General features: G+C 42.9%; 2 protein-coding genes across 4 annotated transcripts in view; one reads left to right on the forward strand and one right to left on the reverse strand.

Moving 5' to 3' along the window:
* Window positions 1-11,362, reverse strand: part of LOC111839278 (adenosine kinase-like) — a 45,209-nt gene extending 33,847 nt beyond the window's left edge. The window contains exons 1-3 of one of the 2 annotated variants that reach the window (XM_023803037.2): window positions 11,206-11,362; window positions 8,815-8,889; window positions 7,818-7,871 (exon numbers count right to left, since the gene is read on the reverse strand). In XM_023803037.2, coding sequence (XP_023658805.1) covers window positions 7,818-7,871; window positions 8,815-8,889; window positions 11,206-11,261 — 185 coding nt within the window. In that variant the 5' untranslated portion in view covers window positions 11,262-11,362. Of the gene's footprint in view, window positions 1-7,817; window positions 7,872-8,814; window positions 8,890-10,236; window positions 10,546-11,205 lie in introns of those variants that run through there. The other variant, XM_023803046.2, reaches the window with a different exon arrangement.
* Window positions 11,363-12,207: 845 nt separating this feature from the next.
* LOC111839289 (non-selective voltage-gated ion channel VDAC2-like) lies at window positions 12,208-16,381 on the forward strand. Of its 2 annotated transcripts, XM_023803067.2 has the most exons (10): window positions 12,258-12,334; window positions 12,702-12,757; window positions 13,190-13,261; window positions 13,710-13,759; window positions 13,999-14,151; window positions 14,243-14,295; window positions 14,537-14,764; window positions 14,924-15,074; window positions 15,179-15,236; window positions 15,474-16,381. In XM_023803067.2, exons 3-10 carry the CDS (start codon window positions 13,195-13,197, stop codon window positions 15,563-15,565), a joined length of 852 nt encoding a protein of 283 aa, XP_023658835.1. In that variant the 5' UTR covers window positions 12,258-12,334; window positions 12,702-12,757; window positions 13,190-13,194; the 3' UTR covers window positions 15,566-16,381. The 2 variants fall into 2 exon arrangements, with proteins under 2 accessions (XP_023658825.1, XP_023658835.1); XM_023803057.2 differs by lacking the exon at window positions 12,702-12,757 and having other exon boundaries at window positions 12,208-12,334.
* The last annotated feature ends 1,006 nt before the right edge of the window (window positions 16,382-17,387 follow it).

The following is a 17,387-nucleotide window of genomic DNA, read 5'->3' on the forward strand; positions in this document are numbered from 1 at the left end:
GAGGAGCCCACTGAGACCAGGCTGAGGCCATGCAGGTCATTAAGAAGGACAAACACAGCAATCATAGCAAGAGCCTAGAGTTGCCTGATCCTGAAGAGAATAACACCACTTATTCCTGTGAATCCTGCTATGTACTGCAATACATGCTAGTTGTTACACACAACAGCAGCTTGCACTGCAACCTTGTAAAGACTACACTCATTTCCTACATCTGACCCCATTTTGCCCTGCTCCCACCCAGTAAACAGTCATACCTCGGTAGCATTAAGCTGAAGGCCTAGGACTGCATCAAAACTATTCACAGAAAACAAAGCTGTCCCTGACATGTGACAAATTCAATCTGATAAAAAAAACTAGAGGGAATATACCATCTGTAAATACATTCAGGACTGGGCCGATATTTGATAAGAAAAAGGCTAACTCCAGTCCAGAGCGGTCTCTATTACATGATTAAACTCAATTACTTGGTTTTTAAAGAACACCTATTAAAAACATCCTTCTCAAACACTCGGCAACATAAGGGAAGGAAGACAGCGCATACAGGGTGAGGGTCCAAATAAACAGCGAAAGCCTCAGTTGTATGGAAGCACTTCTCATTAAATGTGAAAGAAAATGAAACTATCTGCCAGTACTGCAAAGCAGAACTTAAATGATCGGATTTTAATCGGGCTCCATACAAATGTGACGTAAAAATACTATCAAAATACCGAAAAGAATAATTCTGTGTTGCGATTGCTTAAATTTGTACCCGAATAGACGACAAATATGCATTGAAGATAAACATTTCTAAAACACCAACGTTTTAGAAAATAATGCAAAATAATGATTTTATCCTAGCCTTACAGTGCTTTGATAATAAAGTTGTAGATATGTAGCATTTAACACAGTTCCACATTGTAAGTTTATATTACATCTTTAAACAGCATCAGCACCTACTGATATTTGACCAAACTGGCCCCTACCAGAAAGGCTTGTAATAGGAATCAAACGGTGTAACTGATTACATCATTTGACATTTCAATTTAAAATCAAATTTGACAGGCATTATAATGGACACCTATGCAAGCACGTGGCCTTGGTGTAAATGGTTCAAACATGTAATTTTAATTATAAAACAAGCATTTACTTTAACTGTCAATGTTTTCCTGGGGTCATACCATTTGACATATAAACCATCCTAAAAATATCGAGTTATCCGATACTTTAAAGAGACTTACTAACCTTGGTATGCAGCATTTCAGATCATCAGGGGTTTATTTACTGTGATATGATTTCTTGCACAATAGGAACAAAAACAGCTCCTTGAATGGTGGTTACACCACCTAGACACTTCAGGATAGACTAACGTCTATCCATCCATCCATTTTCTTGAAACCGATTGTTCTGTTCAGTGTCGCAGGGGGGTCCGGAGCATATGCCAGCTATGGGTGCAAGGTGGGGAACAACCCAGGATGGGGCACCAACCCATCACAGGGCACACTCACACACCATTAAGTTGACCTGACTATCATGAATCCCCAAATTAATTATAATATTCAGAACAATGGTGTCCCGTTACTTGTATTGTATATTAATAGTTCTAATGTAAGATTATGCCAAACTAGTTGATAGCATGTTTTCTTGAGAATTTCACCTTTTTTAAGCAACTTTACTTATTTGGTAAAGTTTTTACGGTTACACCACATTCACATTTTTGCCATTACCCCCCAAATATTCTCTCAAGATCGATTAAAAACAGGTCTTCAGTCCAAAAGTATGTATACAACAGAGCATGTGAGCGGAATGGAGCGGTGATAATTTCCGCTCCTCTGTCACGAGGCTGTTGGCTTCGCCCACTCCTACGCTCTAATTTGCATTAAGCAGAAAATATTTATTTTTAAACAACATATAGGCAACAACGGACAGGTTTAGCAATGGCATTCCACACAAAAATAGGCTTAAAAATAAAGGAATCAGTGGGCTTAATAGCCTAAAGAATATACAGGCTAAGCATCCACGTTTTACTAATTTTTTTCTGTTGATGCTGCTGCTGCGTCTCTCTATTCTATAAAATAAAATTTCACTGACAGCGTTACGTGCAATTTAAAAATCCTATTAGACCTACTTTGAATGACAAAACTAATGTATTTGATTACCAATATTTACTTTATAGGCTTTTATACTTTTATTTACTTTATAGGCTTGATATGCTATAACCATATAAAACTTGCTCACGTTTTGCTCTGGCTTCCGCCTGTTTGCGTAGCACTCTCATGTTTCTGAGAAAAGTGATCTCAAAGTGAATCTTTACTCACTGAAACAGTTTCACCACTTTGTTGTTCTTGCTCTACATTATTGTCATCTATACGTTTGATAAGAATAGTACACTTGTATGATCTATCAGTTTCCTTTGTGAAATACTTTCCGAATTCCATCTTGGCCAATTTGTGTAACAGTCTTGATAACTGTACAGATGAATTCTGGGTAGATTTGGGCACGCCTCAGAGTCGTGGTGTGAACGGTACCGGAGCGAAATTGGAGCCAGACAGAGCGACCGCTTCAGCCTTAATTAAAAAACCACTCCGCGCTCTGACGAAATGCCGCCCGCTCCACTCCTCGCTCACGCTCCACTCCACTCACATGCTCTGGTATACAAGTAATTTTATGTTTATTTTTAAATATTAATGCTTTTAAATTTAACTAAACCATATGGACGGAAAAAATGCATCACATCATCGCCCCATATATATAATTTTATTTATATGTAGTAATTTGCATCTTAAACAATTGGAAAAAGTTCATAATAAAATATTTGTAATTTTTGTGACAAGTATTCCAATTTACTTTTTTTTTAAAAAAGGTGAAAACTGACCCAAATTAAACTAGACAAATATAACTTAATATCTACCAACAGAGTCTATCAAAAAAGTTGAGTTGTGCCAACAGACAAAAAGCAGTGCAGACAAATCACTTGCTTTTCTCAATATCACCTCTATGAAATACAAAATATTTTCATACAGCAGAAGGCAAATGCCTATTGTTGACCAGTTATTCTTCACTTTTCTCATCCTCAATTTTGTTAAATTTCTCACAAAATGCCACACTACCTATGACTGAGTCCAACTGCAAGGATGAAAATGTTATTTAAAATTATTGATAAATTATAATTGCCTTGAAGAGCACATGCAGAGCTCATGCAAAAACAGCAGCAGTAAACTTTAGATTTTTTTAAGATATAGTAGGTAGTCTTGAAAATGTTTCTGGTAGCTAAATTTCTTAACTCAGCTGACTATTACAAATAACACTGACTGTCTTGTACAAATGGAAGATGTCAATGTTTGGGATATAATGTATGGTAAGCCAGTATTCAGTACCCGTAGTTGACGTGTTGAATGCAGAAGAAATGAGCAGGGTTAATGACCTGAGTGACTTTGATAAAGACTATATCATGGCCAGACAACTGGATCAGAGCGTCCCTGAGACTGCAAGGCTTGTAAACAACATGGACAAGTCCTGGATTAATCATCAAATCAAATCAAATTAAATCAATAGATTACTTGATTATTAATATAATCAATAGTGACAGCCTAACTCCAAAAGTAAGTCTAACAGTAACACAATAGCCTGTTCCAGGCAGATCTTTCTGACCTCACTACTGTCCAAAGTGGCTGTGAAGAACAATACAGTCTCTGATTCTGACAGCATGGCAGGGCCTATAACACAGTTTACTAAAGCAGTAAATCACAGAAAAACACAAATGCCAGGGTCAAGAGGGATGCTGGAGTGGGGGGATGCCACCCTGTCCCACCCTGCCAGTGGTGCTCAAAACTACTCTGCCTCGAATCCCTCAACCCACAGCTGCAGAAGGGTTCTGCTGGTTGCAGATCAATTGCACACATGCAACCACACACATACTAGACCGAACACATTTTTACCCCAGCAATACAGAGGGGCTTACTTGACCATAATGGTATGAGGTGAAATCCCACCAGCAAAATTGCTGTTCTCTCTAGGGTCAGGATGATTTACCACAGTGACTTACTTTACAGAATAAACATCTGAATAAATATTGATCTATATAAAAGGAAAAACTAAACATAATATTAAGACACAAAAGTACATCCTACATGTTTAAGGATGATCCTGCACCTTCACAAATACACACACATTGCATGCTAGGAGTGCTGGATCAGATTGTGAGCATTTGCTACCCTCTGCAGGACACCACCAAAAGTACAGGTAACGTCCACTGCGCTCCAGTTCATAGAACTGGAAGCTCAGTGTGACCATGTTCAAGCAGGCAATTTATATGAACCGTGCCGGGAAATTCAAATATACACCCTGCAAAATTCTTAGAGACAGATATAGCTACCAATCCTAACTTTCTCAATAATTATAATAATACCAAGATTAAAATATGCTTTACACAATTGCACAGAAAGCCTTCCTCTGACACAGAAAGCCTTCCTCTGACAGGGTCACTAATGTAGAAATTTGCCATTCACCCTCCAGATGTCAAGCGGGACAACCCTGAACCCAAGGTGTGTGGAACAGGATTAATTAAGAAGGCATAATCTGGGCTTATGTGGAAAAACACATGTCGCTCCCCTAGGGTGTGACTGAGAAGCCACTCTGGGAAACGAGCAGCTGTGCCAACACTGAGTGGGCAGCTCTGATCACTAACCAAATGGGGAGGCGACCAAGCAGCACAGAGGCGACCTGGGGGCACCATAAACGGAGTGCAGTTAGGACGATTCATGGGGCCCAAAATCACTAGCAGCACCCCTGCATCAGCCAGGTGGGGGCACAGCCACACCGCAAGCCTGGGTCAGCTGAGTGACTGCAGGGCAGGTTAGAGTGAACCCAGGGGAGTGTAAAACATCCACTGAGATTAACTAGCACCGGATTATGCTTCAAAAACCCTCCCCAGGTCCCCTCCACAAGCCCTGGCTCATCCAGCACATGCAGGGCTTCCCTTTCCCTGTGGCCTGAAGCGCCAGAAGCCCCAGTGTAACATCAGAAAGTAGAGCAGCAGGGCCGCAGGGGTCAGATCCTGGATGTCAAGGCCTTTGCGGAACTCAGTCTTTGAAGGAGAGACAGGGAGGCGAGCCAGGCGCAGCTGAGTAAACTCACTTTGGCGGAAGGGCAGCCAGGGACAGCGCGGTCACCGACTGCGGCGCGCAAACAAACAGCCATCCAGCAGGCATGGGCTCAGAGCCCAGAGAAAAGACGCTTTCCCAGCATGCCGAGGGGGCGTTCCCATGGGGAGGGTGGGGAGCTGGCTGATAACGGCAAGGGCCATGCAGCCCGTGGCTGTTTCTGAAAGTTGGTATCCTGAGAAAGCTCCAGCTGTGGTGTAGATGGAACCCCCCAGGCAGCATGAGAGACAAAAGCCTAGGGCCTGTACTGCCAACTGCCACAGTCTGCAAATTAAAACCAGGAAGAAAAGGTGCAGCATAGGGCCACAAGAATGATTCCTGGTCTTAGAGGAATGTCATATGAGGAAAGGTTAGTTGAGCTAAATCTGTTCAGCCTCAAGCAAAGGAGACTGAGGGGGAACATGATCCAGGTCTATAAGATTCTAACAGGTTTGGATGATGTTCAACAAAATAGTTACTTCAGCATTAGTTCAAATACAAGAACTCGTGGCCATAGGTGGAAATTAGCGGGAGAACATTTCAAACTGGATTTAAGGAAGCACTTCTTTACACAGTGTGTAGTCAGAGTATGGAATAGTCTTCCTGATAACGTAGTGCAAGCTGAATCCTTGGATTCCTTTACATCAGAGCTAGATAAGATTTTAACAACTCTGAGCTATTAGTTAAGTTCTCCCCAAGCGAGCTCGATGGGCCGAATGGCCTCCTCTCATTTGTATAGTTCTTATGTTCTTATGTTCCAAGAGCACCCCCTACAGCTGGTGCCTGTGAACTTAATGCCTGGGTCTCACCCAGTACCAGTGCTTGTAAGGAAAACAGAGCACAAAACATGAAACCAGTCCTGCTGAAACTGTATCCCAATCTCACTCCAGCTGGGTGCTGGATCCGCAAGACTGAGCACCCCAGGAGCTGGGGGGTCAGAGGTCACTTGAAATTCCACTCATTAACCCAGTAGAAGCAGTGACAAAGTACGTCAGCCATGGTGGGGGGGAGAAAGACCAGGGAGACGATTCTGCTGGACTGCTAATGCTAAGGGGGATTTTCGGGATTTGGGTCCAGCACTGCAACCCTTTTCCTGGTCTGATACAAAGGAGCACTATTTATTACATTAAATGGTCCCAAAAGGTGCAAAGTCCAGGTGGACTATATAAGCAAATTAATAAGGGAGTATTAGTGCCAATAGAAAACACTAAGTGCTGATTTTGGACCTTTGAAACCTGCTTGTTGTGTCACTCATGTGGATCATGTCCAGGATACTGGACCACTCAGAGACACACAACATGAGTCTATACCAGGCTTAGGCATGAGATTTCTGTGCAACAGCACACTGGCAACCCACACAAAACCGGACAATTCTGAGAAATGGATCAAACATCATGCCCAAATATGGCCAGGTGAACTACAACTGCTGACCTTCGTGGAGCAGCGGTTCCCCACAGGTCTTTCTGAGGGCTTGTGACCATGTGAGTGGGAAGGTCCCCAGGATATCAGCCTGACACCTGCAGACAGTGATGCACATGTGGCAGTGGGAGCAGCTCAGCTCACAGAGGTGCTCTGTGCTCACCAGGCACTTATATATTAACTAGGCCAACACAATATTGGAGAAAAAAAACCATTTTTGTGATTAATACTGCATATTAATATTTAGAAAATAATAAAGGAGATTAAACTTATAAATGTACAGCCAAATAGAACTTATTATCCAGAGTCTGAACTCAGCTCACTATTGCAGTCCTTGCTGTGTGAAAATTGTATGTGTATAACATGCAATGTCAATATTAATACTGCACATTGTGCAGTTCTAACAAGAATAATTGCAATTGGTGGTTCGCTGTGCATGCGGACCTGTATGGCACACACTAGCAACAAACTCCATGCATCAAAAAACTATTAAATCGGAGCAAATAACGTTACATCAGACTCTTGTAGATTAGTCACAGAGAATGAAAACCGTGCAAGTTTTTCTTTTGTATCAAGTTGCAAAAAATTGTAGCATGACTCGTTTGATTTAATTTGCTTTATTTGACATTACACATCCTGTGATGTTTATTGCCCATATGCACATTGCAGTGACATTGCTGAAACAATATACCGTGCAGCCCTAATATTAAACAATATGTATCATAACTGTTTGGAGCTGAAACCGAATTTGCACAGTCACACAGAGTACTGCCAAAAAGTATTGCCAAACATACATACACTCCTACAATAGGGAGACCAAAGTCGCCTGGCCGTCCTTCACTGCGAACGCCACCTAAAACCTGGACTGGATCGCACTGCAATGTGTCAGTTGGGTCCTACAAAACCTGTATGCACAGTCAAGGCCAGGGCGTCAAACCACAAAATTGATCTCGGCTAGAGCTGCTTGACTCACAGCCAAACCAGCCCCCCTGGGGCCAAGGCTGCCTCTACTAGAACTCACTAACACAGATGTGCCTGCAAGCTGGATACATGATGAAAATGTTCAACTCTTAAACTAATACTGTTGTAGGGGAGAAGGGATAGCAACCCTCCTGTGAGGTAGCAACATGAACGAAAGATGAAGGCCAACCACAAAGACATGGGGCCATCACACGTGTGCAGGTGTCTCTGTACGTGTGTGTGTGTGTGTGTGTGTGTGCGCGCCTGTATGCACATGTATGTGTGCGTTTCAGTCTGCAGGAGACACCCTTCTGAACTCACAGTTCTTTGTGTTTGTCCTCCGCCAGTATCTGGTCGTTGGGCTTCAGGCCATACCTGTTTAAACAGAAGACACAGCCTCAGTAACTGACATGCTTTGCTTCTTGCCAAAAACCCAGGTGGACTTAACTGTTCAGGGCCCTTCTAAGAAACATGTTCTCTACTTCAAGTTGCAAAATAACTGACATGAGGTCAGAGGAAACATACAAATCGACAAACCATCTCAGGGCACTGAAGACAGAGAGATAAGGCTGAATGGGGACTGAAAAGGTTGACCTGCTTTAGATAGGTTTCATATTTCAGTTACCCAATTAGAGTAAAGGCCTACAGAGGCAGACACACTGCACCTTCAGCAGCTCTTCACACACAGACACTTTGTAAGAAACAAATAAATAGCAATAAATAAGCAGGCAGTATAAGTCCGAATGGAGAAAACGCAGAAATAGCTGGGTCTAGCTTCACCACTGGGAATGTGATTAGGTAAATCCAAGGCCAGCTTCCCTGCCCAAAGAGCAGTGCATGCCTCTGACGGCAGGCTGACCGGAGCTGACCCCGAGTCTCAGGCGGGGGAGAGTCATGCACGGGTCACATGTGGGCTGAACGGGTCTGTGCCCACTTTGTTCTCCACATGGCAGGCATCCTCCCACTGAGAAGCGAACTGGTTTTGCTTTCAGGGATCAAGGCTACAGGCTAAACGGCAAAAGTGCTTGTGTTTCACACCATTAGAAGTGGCCGTTAATCAGGTGCTGCCCAGCAGCCATTACAACACAAGTCATGGTCCAAGTTGCTGGATTCACTACGGCACAAAGGCTGTCATTTCCAGGGGTGAAGATCATCATTTCACAATCTGTGTGTCTCAGGAAGTATATGGGAAACACAGAGAGTGACAGAGAACACATTCAGGTAAGGGCACCACTAAAGACTGCACCCAGCGGTGTAGCCACGCCCAACCACCCTGGCACACGCCCAAATCCCTGAAGCATGCTAGAAGCTGACTCACTTGTCCAAGAAGTCCTTGTCCACCACAGCACAGATGTCCAACAATGGGTTGCCCATGCCGAAGAGTGCATTCTGGCTGCGCGCAGGAGAGAGCAGACGGAGAGTGTACTGTTAAGGTTACGTTTCAACACCCAGGCACATGCCAATGGGGTGCAGAGGGGGCCTGTAGGATTTCATAATGGTCCCACTCTGCTTAACACAGTGGTTCCCAAACTGATATCTAACCATATCATGAAAAACGAGGTTTAAAATTTTCTACATGAAGTGCAGGGAGACTATCAATTAATGGGTATGATTTAGTGGTGTTTTGTGCTATAGTATATATATGAATATAGGCTGAAACCTGCGGTTATCATTAAAAACAAAATGCGGTAATCGTAAAACAAACTTTAATTTGTGTACGCCAATGAATATTAACAGGAACGTTAAATCTGCATTTGTATAATTTCAAACTTATGCTGGACTTTTATTTTTAATTGATTTCTTTTTTCTCCAACAGTGGTGAAATTGCACCATTTGTATTTTGTAATTGCATTTGTTTCAATGAATTAGAAAAGGGATTTGTATTTCAAATAAATTTTGAATCTAAACCTGTGTAGTTTGAATGGGGGGGGGGGGGGGCTCAATAATGTTCCCATCTAGAAAAGGGGGGCCCTGCAGAGAAAGTTTACAAACCACTGGCTTAACACATACAGCAATTATGACATCAGTTTGACATTCGGTGAAACGCACAGACCCAACAGCCCTTTGGGATAATGGGGCAATAGGGTCCCAGATGTCAGCGAAACTCAAACATGCACATCCATTAGGAGAGCCCCCCCACTGAATCTGCAGGATGGAAAGGCCCACCAAAGACTACAGCAAATTCAATCCTCTGAAAAGCAAAGCGCAAAGCAAAACATGCCACATGCAAACATATCCATACTAGGAGTAACAAAGTCCAAAAAGGCTGAACAAACCACTACTGCAATTTACTTCAAACTAATGTTTTTGAACATGAACAAATCCACAGACAGAGCATATACTTTAAAGCACTCTTAATTGTGCTGTAATTATGTACCATACATTTTTTTCCAGTGTTGCTGGCTTTGTCTGCTTTGTGTTTTATCCTTGGTAACAAACCAAACACAGTGCACTGATCACACAATGCACTGACCCCCAAGTTGTACTGTTTGAGCCAAATTACCACCTTACCTACCTCAACTTACCAACAGCTAAAAATACAAGAAAAAATTATCTGTCATCATCGCTGCAGCCCATTCAGACCGTGGCAGAACGGTGCATCCCAGCTACATGGTGAACACGCTTTGAATGTGTGATTAAACAGCCTTTCCACGGCTGGCGTGCAAAATGGAAAATGAAATCTTCCAAGTGTCCACAAAACTACGCCTGTCCCTGTTGTCGCTAACGGTCCTTTACTTACCCTGATGAAGGCATTCCTCTGGTCTGCGCAATTCAGCGAATGTCAGCCAGCGTCTTGCCTCTCCGTATCAACCTCACTTAAATCAGAGTCCCCCTATCGCCTCGTGTTTTCCATCCGCACGCCCCTCCCACAACGCCGACTCGTTATTTCTCTCCGGTCGGCCGTACTACAGTTATTCGGACTGTCTCCTAATTATAACAGTCATCTAGGCCCAGTACCGAGACATACCTATCTAAAAATACCGGAAAAGCAAGATTCGGTGTCTTCCAAGTCCATCTCCGACACCGAAGATGAGATTTACACACTAGGGAGGTGTGACCACATGTTACACACTAGCCTGACTATAGGCGGTGTAGGAATGTGACAATGCTTCGTCAGTCCTGGAACAAATCGTGAGGTTGGCCACGCTACAGGGGATCACGTTCACGATATCTGTCACTGGTCTGTATACTGCAAACCGGGCTACATTTCAAACGGACCGTTAATCTTCAAAGAGGAGCCAGCTCGCCGACCGGTCACCTAAACTTAATCGGACTTTGAGCTCTTCGTTGCAAGTTTGTTTGAGATTACGTGTAGTTCTCCCTAGGCACCTGAAACGTTCAAAAGTCTCGTGTTCAGGGTGACTTCTATTTGCCTATTTTCTTTCTAGGGCTGGATGCGAAGAACTCTATTCCCCTTGGATCAATATAGTTTATCTAATCTACATGTATTTTCAGACAGTCCAAGTGCAGTGACATGGGCGACCAAAACAAATAAGGCGATAATCACACCAAAGCAAGGTTTAACTTTAAGTGAAATAACTGCCTTCGGAGATGCGTAAAGAATAAGAAATAAACCACTGCAGTGCAATGTGATTCCTTTACCTACTGCATGTATCGGGCGAAATAACCTTTGAGCTATCGGAACAAGGAAAAATATATATCGGTTACTCCCAAAAAGAGACGTGCCGATCCCAGAGGTCTCTTTTACCTGAGCTCTTTTTTCTCTAATTTCAGCTTTTTCGCCTTGGGTTCACCCTCCGCCATGCCGCACACAAGCTCCAGGCACCTTGAGAGACGAGAGACGAGCCGGGGAGGGGGGAAGTGTCACTACCCGATCTATAGCTCCCGCCTGATGTGCAGTGCGCCTGCGTATCACATTGCCCCTTACAGGCTGTCTGCATCTCCTAAACGGCCACGATATTATTATTATTATAAATAATAATAATAATAACACTAATAATAATAATGATAATAGTAATTATAATAATAACACAAGACTGTATCACGAAGCGAGATTCGCTAGTTAACTAGATAACTTGTCGGATTTAAGGTACCCCGGTTTAGACGCGCTTTATCTTCGTTCCTTTACAGATAGGCCAGACTACCTTAATCCGAAAAGGTATTCATCTTAGCAAGAAATCCAGCTTCGTGATACTTGGGCCTGATCAACAAATGTTTTGCTTTATTTTTGTCCAATAAATAGGTGAATTTTACAGTATTTATTCAAATAAGAATTTAGAGTGACACCCAAACTTCGCGCAATATGTATATTTACAGTATAAGTGCATTGTGGAAGTGATTAAGGTACTTGGCCTCAAACTGGGACTTGACATGTTTTGATATCGTTTTTCCATATCAGGGGGAATGCAGGATCGTATCTTGACATATCCGTTCTATAGCCTGTAAATTCTGGCAAAACAGACGTACTGTACTTTGCACCCTTATATAGAGTCTTACGATTATTCACAAATAGAGGTTAAATCATTTCCATAAATTAAACTTTAATACACCCATACATTCTTAATAAGGAATTATACTATCAATATAGCCTAAAATGACGGCATTCAAAAAATACGAGTGGCAGTAAAATTTTGAGTCCATTTTTACATTAAAAAATGTACATAAAAGACACCCCTTAGCTATTCTATGACAAAATTTTTGCTGACGATTTTAGTAATAAGACTTCACTTTTTTTCCTGCGCGTTTTCAGGCAGGCAGAAGTTCGCCATCCCTGCCGGGGTCCTGACGGCGGTTACTGTCGCTGTGACTATGCGGCTGCGCTTTGTGTCTCCTTTCGCCCTCTAGCTGAATAGGCTGACGGAAAGTCGTTGTAACTGGTAAGCGGGGTGCGCCGTCTACATTTTTGTTTTACCATATAATAAACATTCTGTGCTGTAAGCACTGTGTTATTGCCTGGTTACTTTTCTTATGTAATTAAACGGAGTTGCAGACGTAAGCTTATTTAGAATAAGCCTTGTAGGTTTCTGATCAGGGTAGTTCTTGTGCACAATGGAGACACACTTAGACTGCTGGTAATGTCAGAGCCGCTTAAGATAACCGGAATCCGCCGCTCACCCGAAGTTCTGCTTGCATACCTTGACAATCAGAATAGCTTCACACCCTCTGTGTTAGCGTGCCGTTTTAGTAACCCTATCAAGGTGACGTCTACTATAGAGGTATTCTCAACGTAGTCACTCCCTGTAGCTGGCGTGATTCCGCATCTCCGCAGCGCAGATTGGGTACCTGGGAACTGGCCGAAGGTGAACATGGCTCCCACATGTAGGACGCGCATCGCATGTAGCAACGCAGGACGCTTGCGGGCGGTGTGCAGGGAGCTGTCCGGCGACCCGTACGTGGGAACTGGAGCACGCCGAGGATGCCGGAACTGCACCTGACTGGCTTTGTGGTTTAAAATCCCAGGTTGCTAGCTGCCCTCAATGTTACGACACAACAGGGCAAAGACTCTTTACAGTAATATTTCACGGAGAAATACCGTTTGACAAAGTGATGGTTGTTTAGAGCCAGGCAAATGGCATCTGTGTCTGCCCCAGACAGGCTCTCGGGAGCTCGTCCTTACATATTTTTCATGCTGTAAAAGCAGCATGTCAGGATTGCTAAACTAAGTCCCTCAGCCACAGCCAAGACTCTTTGCAGCTGTGATTATTTTCCACTGTGTTCCTTTCTTGTTATAGGTAGCATGGCTGTTCCTCCATCATATGGTGATCTCGGCAAATCTGCCAAGGACATCTTCAACAAAGGATATGGTACTGTCTCTTGACTTGGTATTTGCCAAGGTCTAACAGAAAAGCATTACCTGGCAATTCCAAACCGGGCACAAAATGGTTGGAATACAGAAAAATTATTTAATGATTGTTATCCATTTTGAGTACTGTATTATGGGATATTTGGCTGGGTATATGCTCAGTTCTCACTGCTGGTTTATTAGTATAAAACAAAATGGTAGTTAACTATTTGTGGCACATACCATAGCACTCTGTTAGCCTAGCCTTAATTGAAAAGCAGGCTGTGTTGAGCCACTTAGGTATAGTAATGAGTCAGGAATCGGGCATGATTTCAGAAAGACACTCTGTCAAGTACTGGTCCCTTAGAAGCTGACATCATCTCTTCAGGTCTCTTCAGTTAGTGAACATATGACAGCTGAAGACTTTATACATACAGCTTATAACCATGTAACATTCTCCTTCCTCACAGGCTTTGGTGTGGTGAAGCTTGATGTGAAGACCAAGTCAGCCAGTGGGGTGGTATGTTTATGCAAAATTCTTTTATTATTGATGTTATTTAATAATCACTTATTATTTGACATTCAGCAAATCTTCCCGATTTTTTTACTTGAAGTTATTTCCAGTTTATAAGATGTATAAGATTGCCTTTCTGCACATAGAGAGATGTTAATGATGTTAATGTTGATCCCAGAGCTTTGACAGAATCATTGAAGTACTGAAATGTGAACTTCTTGTTGCTGTGATGTTTGCTTAAAAAGGAGTTCAAAACCTCAGGTTCATCCAACACTGACACTAATAAAGTGGTTGGGAGTCTAGAAACCAAGTACAAGCGTTCGGAGTATGGCCTGACATTTACAGAGAAGTGGACCACTGACAACACATTGGGAACTGAGATCACCATAGAAGACCAGGTGGGTAAAGCACATGCTTTGTACATATAGGCAACCTTGCTGGCCTTTGGAATTAAATTGTGGATTAATTACTGCTTTTTCATTTCTGCAGATTGCCAAAGGGCTGAAGCTAACTTTCGACACTACTTTTTCTCCCAATTCTGGGTATTTATTTAATTTTCTATTCTTTTACATGTCCAATGAAATAATGGGGAGATTTTGCAGCATACCAGTTAAGGGTTAAAAGATTATAAAGATCAAGAGGAAATACTTTTGGTTGAGTGTTCACCATGACATTCTGAGGCAGGACATTCTTGAAGATGGTGGCAGTTATTTCACCATAACAGACTATTAGTAAGAGAGATCTTTTTTTGAAATAACATGACATCTACACCCCCCTTACCAGAAAGAAGAGTGGAAAAGTCAAAACAGCCTACAAGCGTGAATATGTCAACCTTGGCTGTGATGTGGACTTTGACTTTGCCGGGCCCACCATCCATGGGACCGCTGTGCTTGGCTATGACGGATGGCTGGCTGGGTATCAGATGACCGTTGACAGTGCAAAGTCCAAACTGACCCAGAATAACTTTGCAGTGGGCTACAGGACTGGGGACTTCCAGCTTCATACCAACATGTGAGTCTGGGCCTGAAGCCCACTGTTGTTAGTTGGGGTTGGGGGGTGGGGTGTGGCTTTGTGGTTGGGTGTAGTTTTAGGACTAAGTGTTGCTTTGTGACTTTGAGTGTGGCATTAGTGTTGGGTTTAACCTAAAGCCGTACTCCTTTGTTGCTGCAGTAATGATGGATCTGAGTTTGGTGGGTCCATCTACCAGAAAGTGAATGACAAGTTAGAGACTGCAGTAAACCTGGCCTGGGCCGCTGGCAGCAACAGCACCCGCTTTGGTGTTGCTGCCAAGTACCAGCTGGACCCCAGTGCCTCTATCAGTGTGAGTGGCCGTGTCACAGCGCCCCCTAGCTGCTTTCATCCCTGTCTTATTGTATTTATTTGATATGCCCCATCTGTTCTGATGGCCCGCTTGTATTTCTTCAGGCTAAAGTGAACAACGCCAGCCTGATTGGAGTTGGCTACACGCAGACACTGAGGCCAGGTACTAAGGGGATGTGCACACTCCCCACTGCTCTCACCCCCCCCAAGCTGCTGTGGCTATCCTTGGCCACCGATTAGGGGTTATTTGACACACATGAAATGTAACAGTGGTTATTTTTTCTAATGAACATCCAGGGTGTGTTTTGTTGTGTGTTTTATGCATAAAATGTACAGCTACATGTTCATTAATTGTCCGTGCTTGTATTTCTTGAGACTCATGCCGGAATTCCTGTCGTAGGTGTCAAGCTCACATTGTCTGCCCTGGTTGACGGCAAGAGCATCAACACTGGTGGCCACAAGCTAGGCCTGGGATTGGAGCTGGAGGCCTAAGGGTGACCTCTGACCTCTCACCTAGGCTCTCTGGAAGAATGTTATAAGAATCTGGTGTTTCCCATGTAACCAGCATAGGTTTTCTGAAAGGGATGTGTTCAAACTGTAAGTGGAATCTGTACCTTTCACCAGTAATTATTCTGTTGTCTGTAATTATAATATTAACATATGCTACAATGCACATGCCCCATCTCTCTATTGGCCTCTTCCCTCAATAGTGGACACACTCAAGCTCTGTTGACCCTTTCCCTTGGTGGTGGACATGCCTCATGTGTTGGCTCCTCCCCTTGGTTGTGAGCACACCCCATCTCTCTGTTTTAAGGTCTTATATCGCTGGTGCGTTTTGGACCTTGCAAAGTTGTTGCCATTTGTTCTTGTCTGATTCTACTATACTGTGTGCCATTGCACCGGTGTCTGGATGCAGGACATATGTGTACATCATACATTTCTCTGGCTAGGAAATCGTCATTGCCCAATGCTTTATTTATATTTACAGATAGGAATGGTGCTTGCTGCTCTTTTGTGTGTGTGTTTTATTATTCTTTTAGCCAGGGTTTATCAGAATGGAAAATGCTTATGGTTTGTGAGTTAAATGTGCTTTGGTTAGTAGAAGTTATTTATGTACCCAGTTGGAACTGGAGCATGGAGACATGCAGATTAGATGTGAGTGTATGGCTATTGGAACCTCACAGCGGCTCCTTGCTCGGCTCAGCCCATCCCAGCACATGTGAGTGGCTCAGACTGTGGTGCGTTTTGGGAAACCCCAGTCGTCTCCTCCCTCTGGAAGTTTTCAATAAATCCTTTGACCTCAACAGAGCATAGTGTTGCTGACTTTTTTTTTTTGGTGACAGACAATCTAAAGATGACCACTTTTAAGGTGACCTAGACTCCACCCATTTTCCTGCAACTAAGAACCTGTCAACTCAATACAACTGATAGGTATTAATTTGGAATATTTGATATGAACATTTCATTCATATGTTTTTTTTATGTATTTCTTTCATATGTTTCCATGTAAGTGATAAGATGCTGCCTACAGCACTGTATGATTAACGTATATGGACACCCCTATTACTTAGAGGACTAGTTTAATTAAGCCACACACATTGATGATACAGGTTTATAATTAAGCACACAGTCATGTAATCTCCTGTAATAAATATTAGCGACAGAATTGGTTGTATACAAAAAGTTAGTGACTTTCCAAAAAAGTCAGTTTACCACAGTTCTCCTCTGCTGCCACTGCCCTGGTGAACCTCAAGTGAGGTGATTGTGAAGGTCAAAATGGGAACAAGTTCAGACGTAAAGAGTTTGGCCACATAAACTCACAGAAAGGGACCTAATAACTCACCAGCAATGTTCCAGCATCTAATGGAAAGCCTTTCCAGAAGAGTAGAGGGTAATACTCTTGGTTTTTGAACAATATGTTGGACCACCTGGTGTCTCATACTTCTGGCCATATAATGTACATCTCGCTAATGCAGACTTTGGATAAACTTCAGCTGGACCCTGAGAGGGATCCTTTTCCAACTGAATGTTTCACGGGCCACATGCATGTTGGACTCTACTGAGAAGCAAGCAGTCCTGGTGCCAGGTTGGTGTGCTCAGGTGGCACTACTGGGTTTTTAATTCCGGGAGATGATTTTATTTTGTGTCCTTCTAATGGGGTAATCCTCTCTTAATTTTACAATGCTGTTAGTTAGCCTCAAAGTAATAACTTTCACACATATTTATTGCCTGTAGCTTCCCAAATCCTATCTGCAAACATTAGATTAGTTCACAGAATACTAATGATTCAGCTTATGCTTAGCTTATCTGTAGC

The sequence above is a fragment of the Paramormyrops kingsleyae genome, chromosome 3 (genome assembly GCF_048594095.1).
Source record: "Paramormyrops kingsleyae isolate MSU_618 chromosome 3, PKINGS_0.4, whole genome shotgun sequence".
In the NCBI taxonomy this organism is placed as follows: Eukaryota; Metazoa; Chordata; class Actinopteri; order Osteoglossiformes; family Mormyridae; genus Paramormyrops; species Paramormyrops kingsleyae.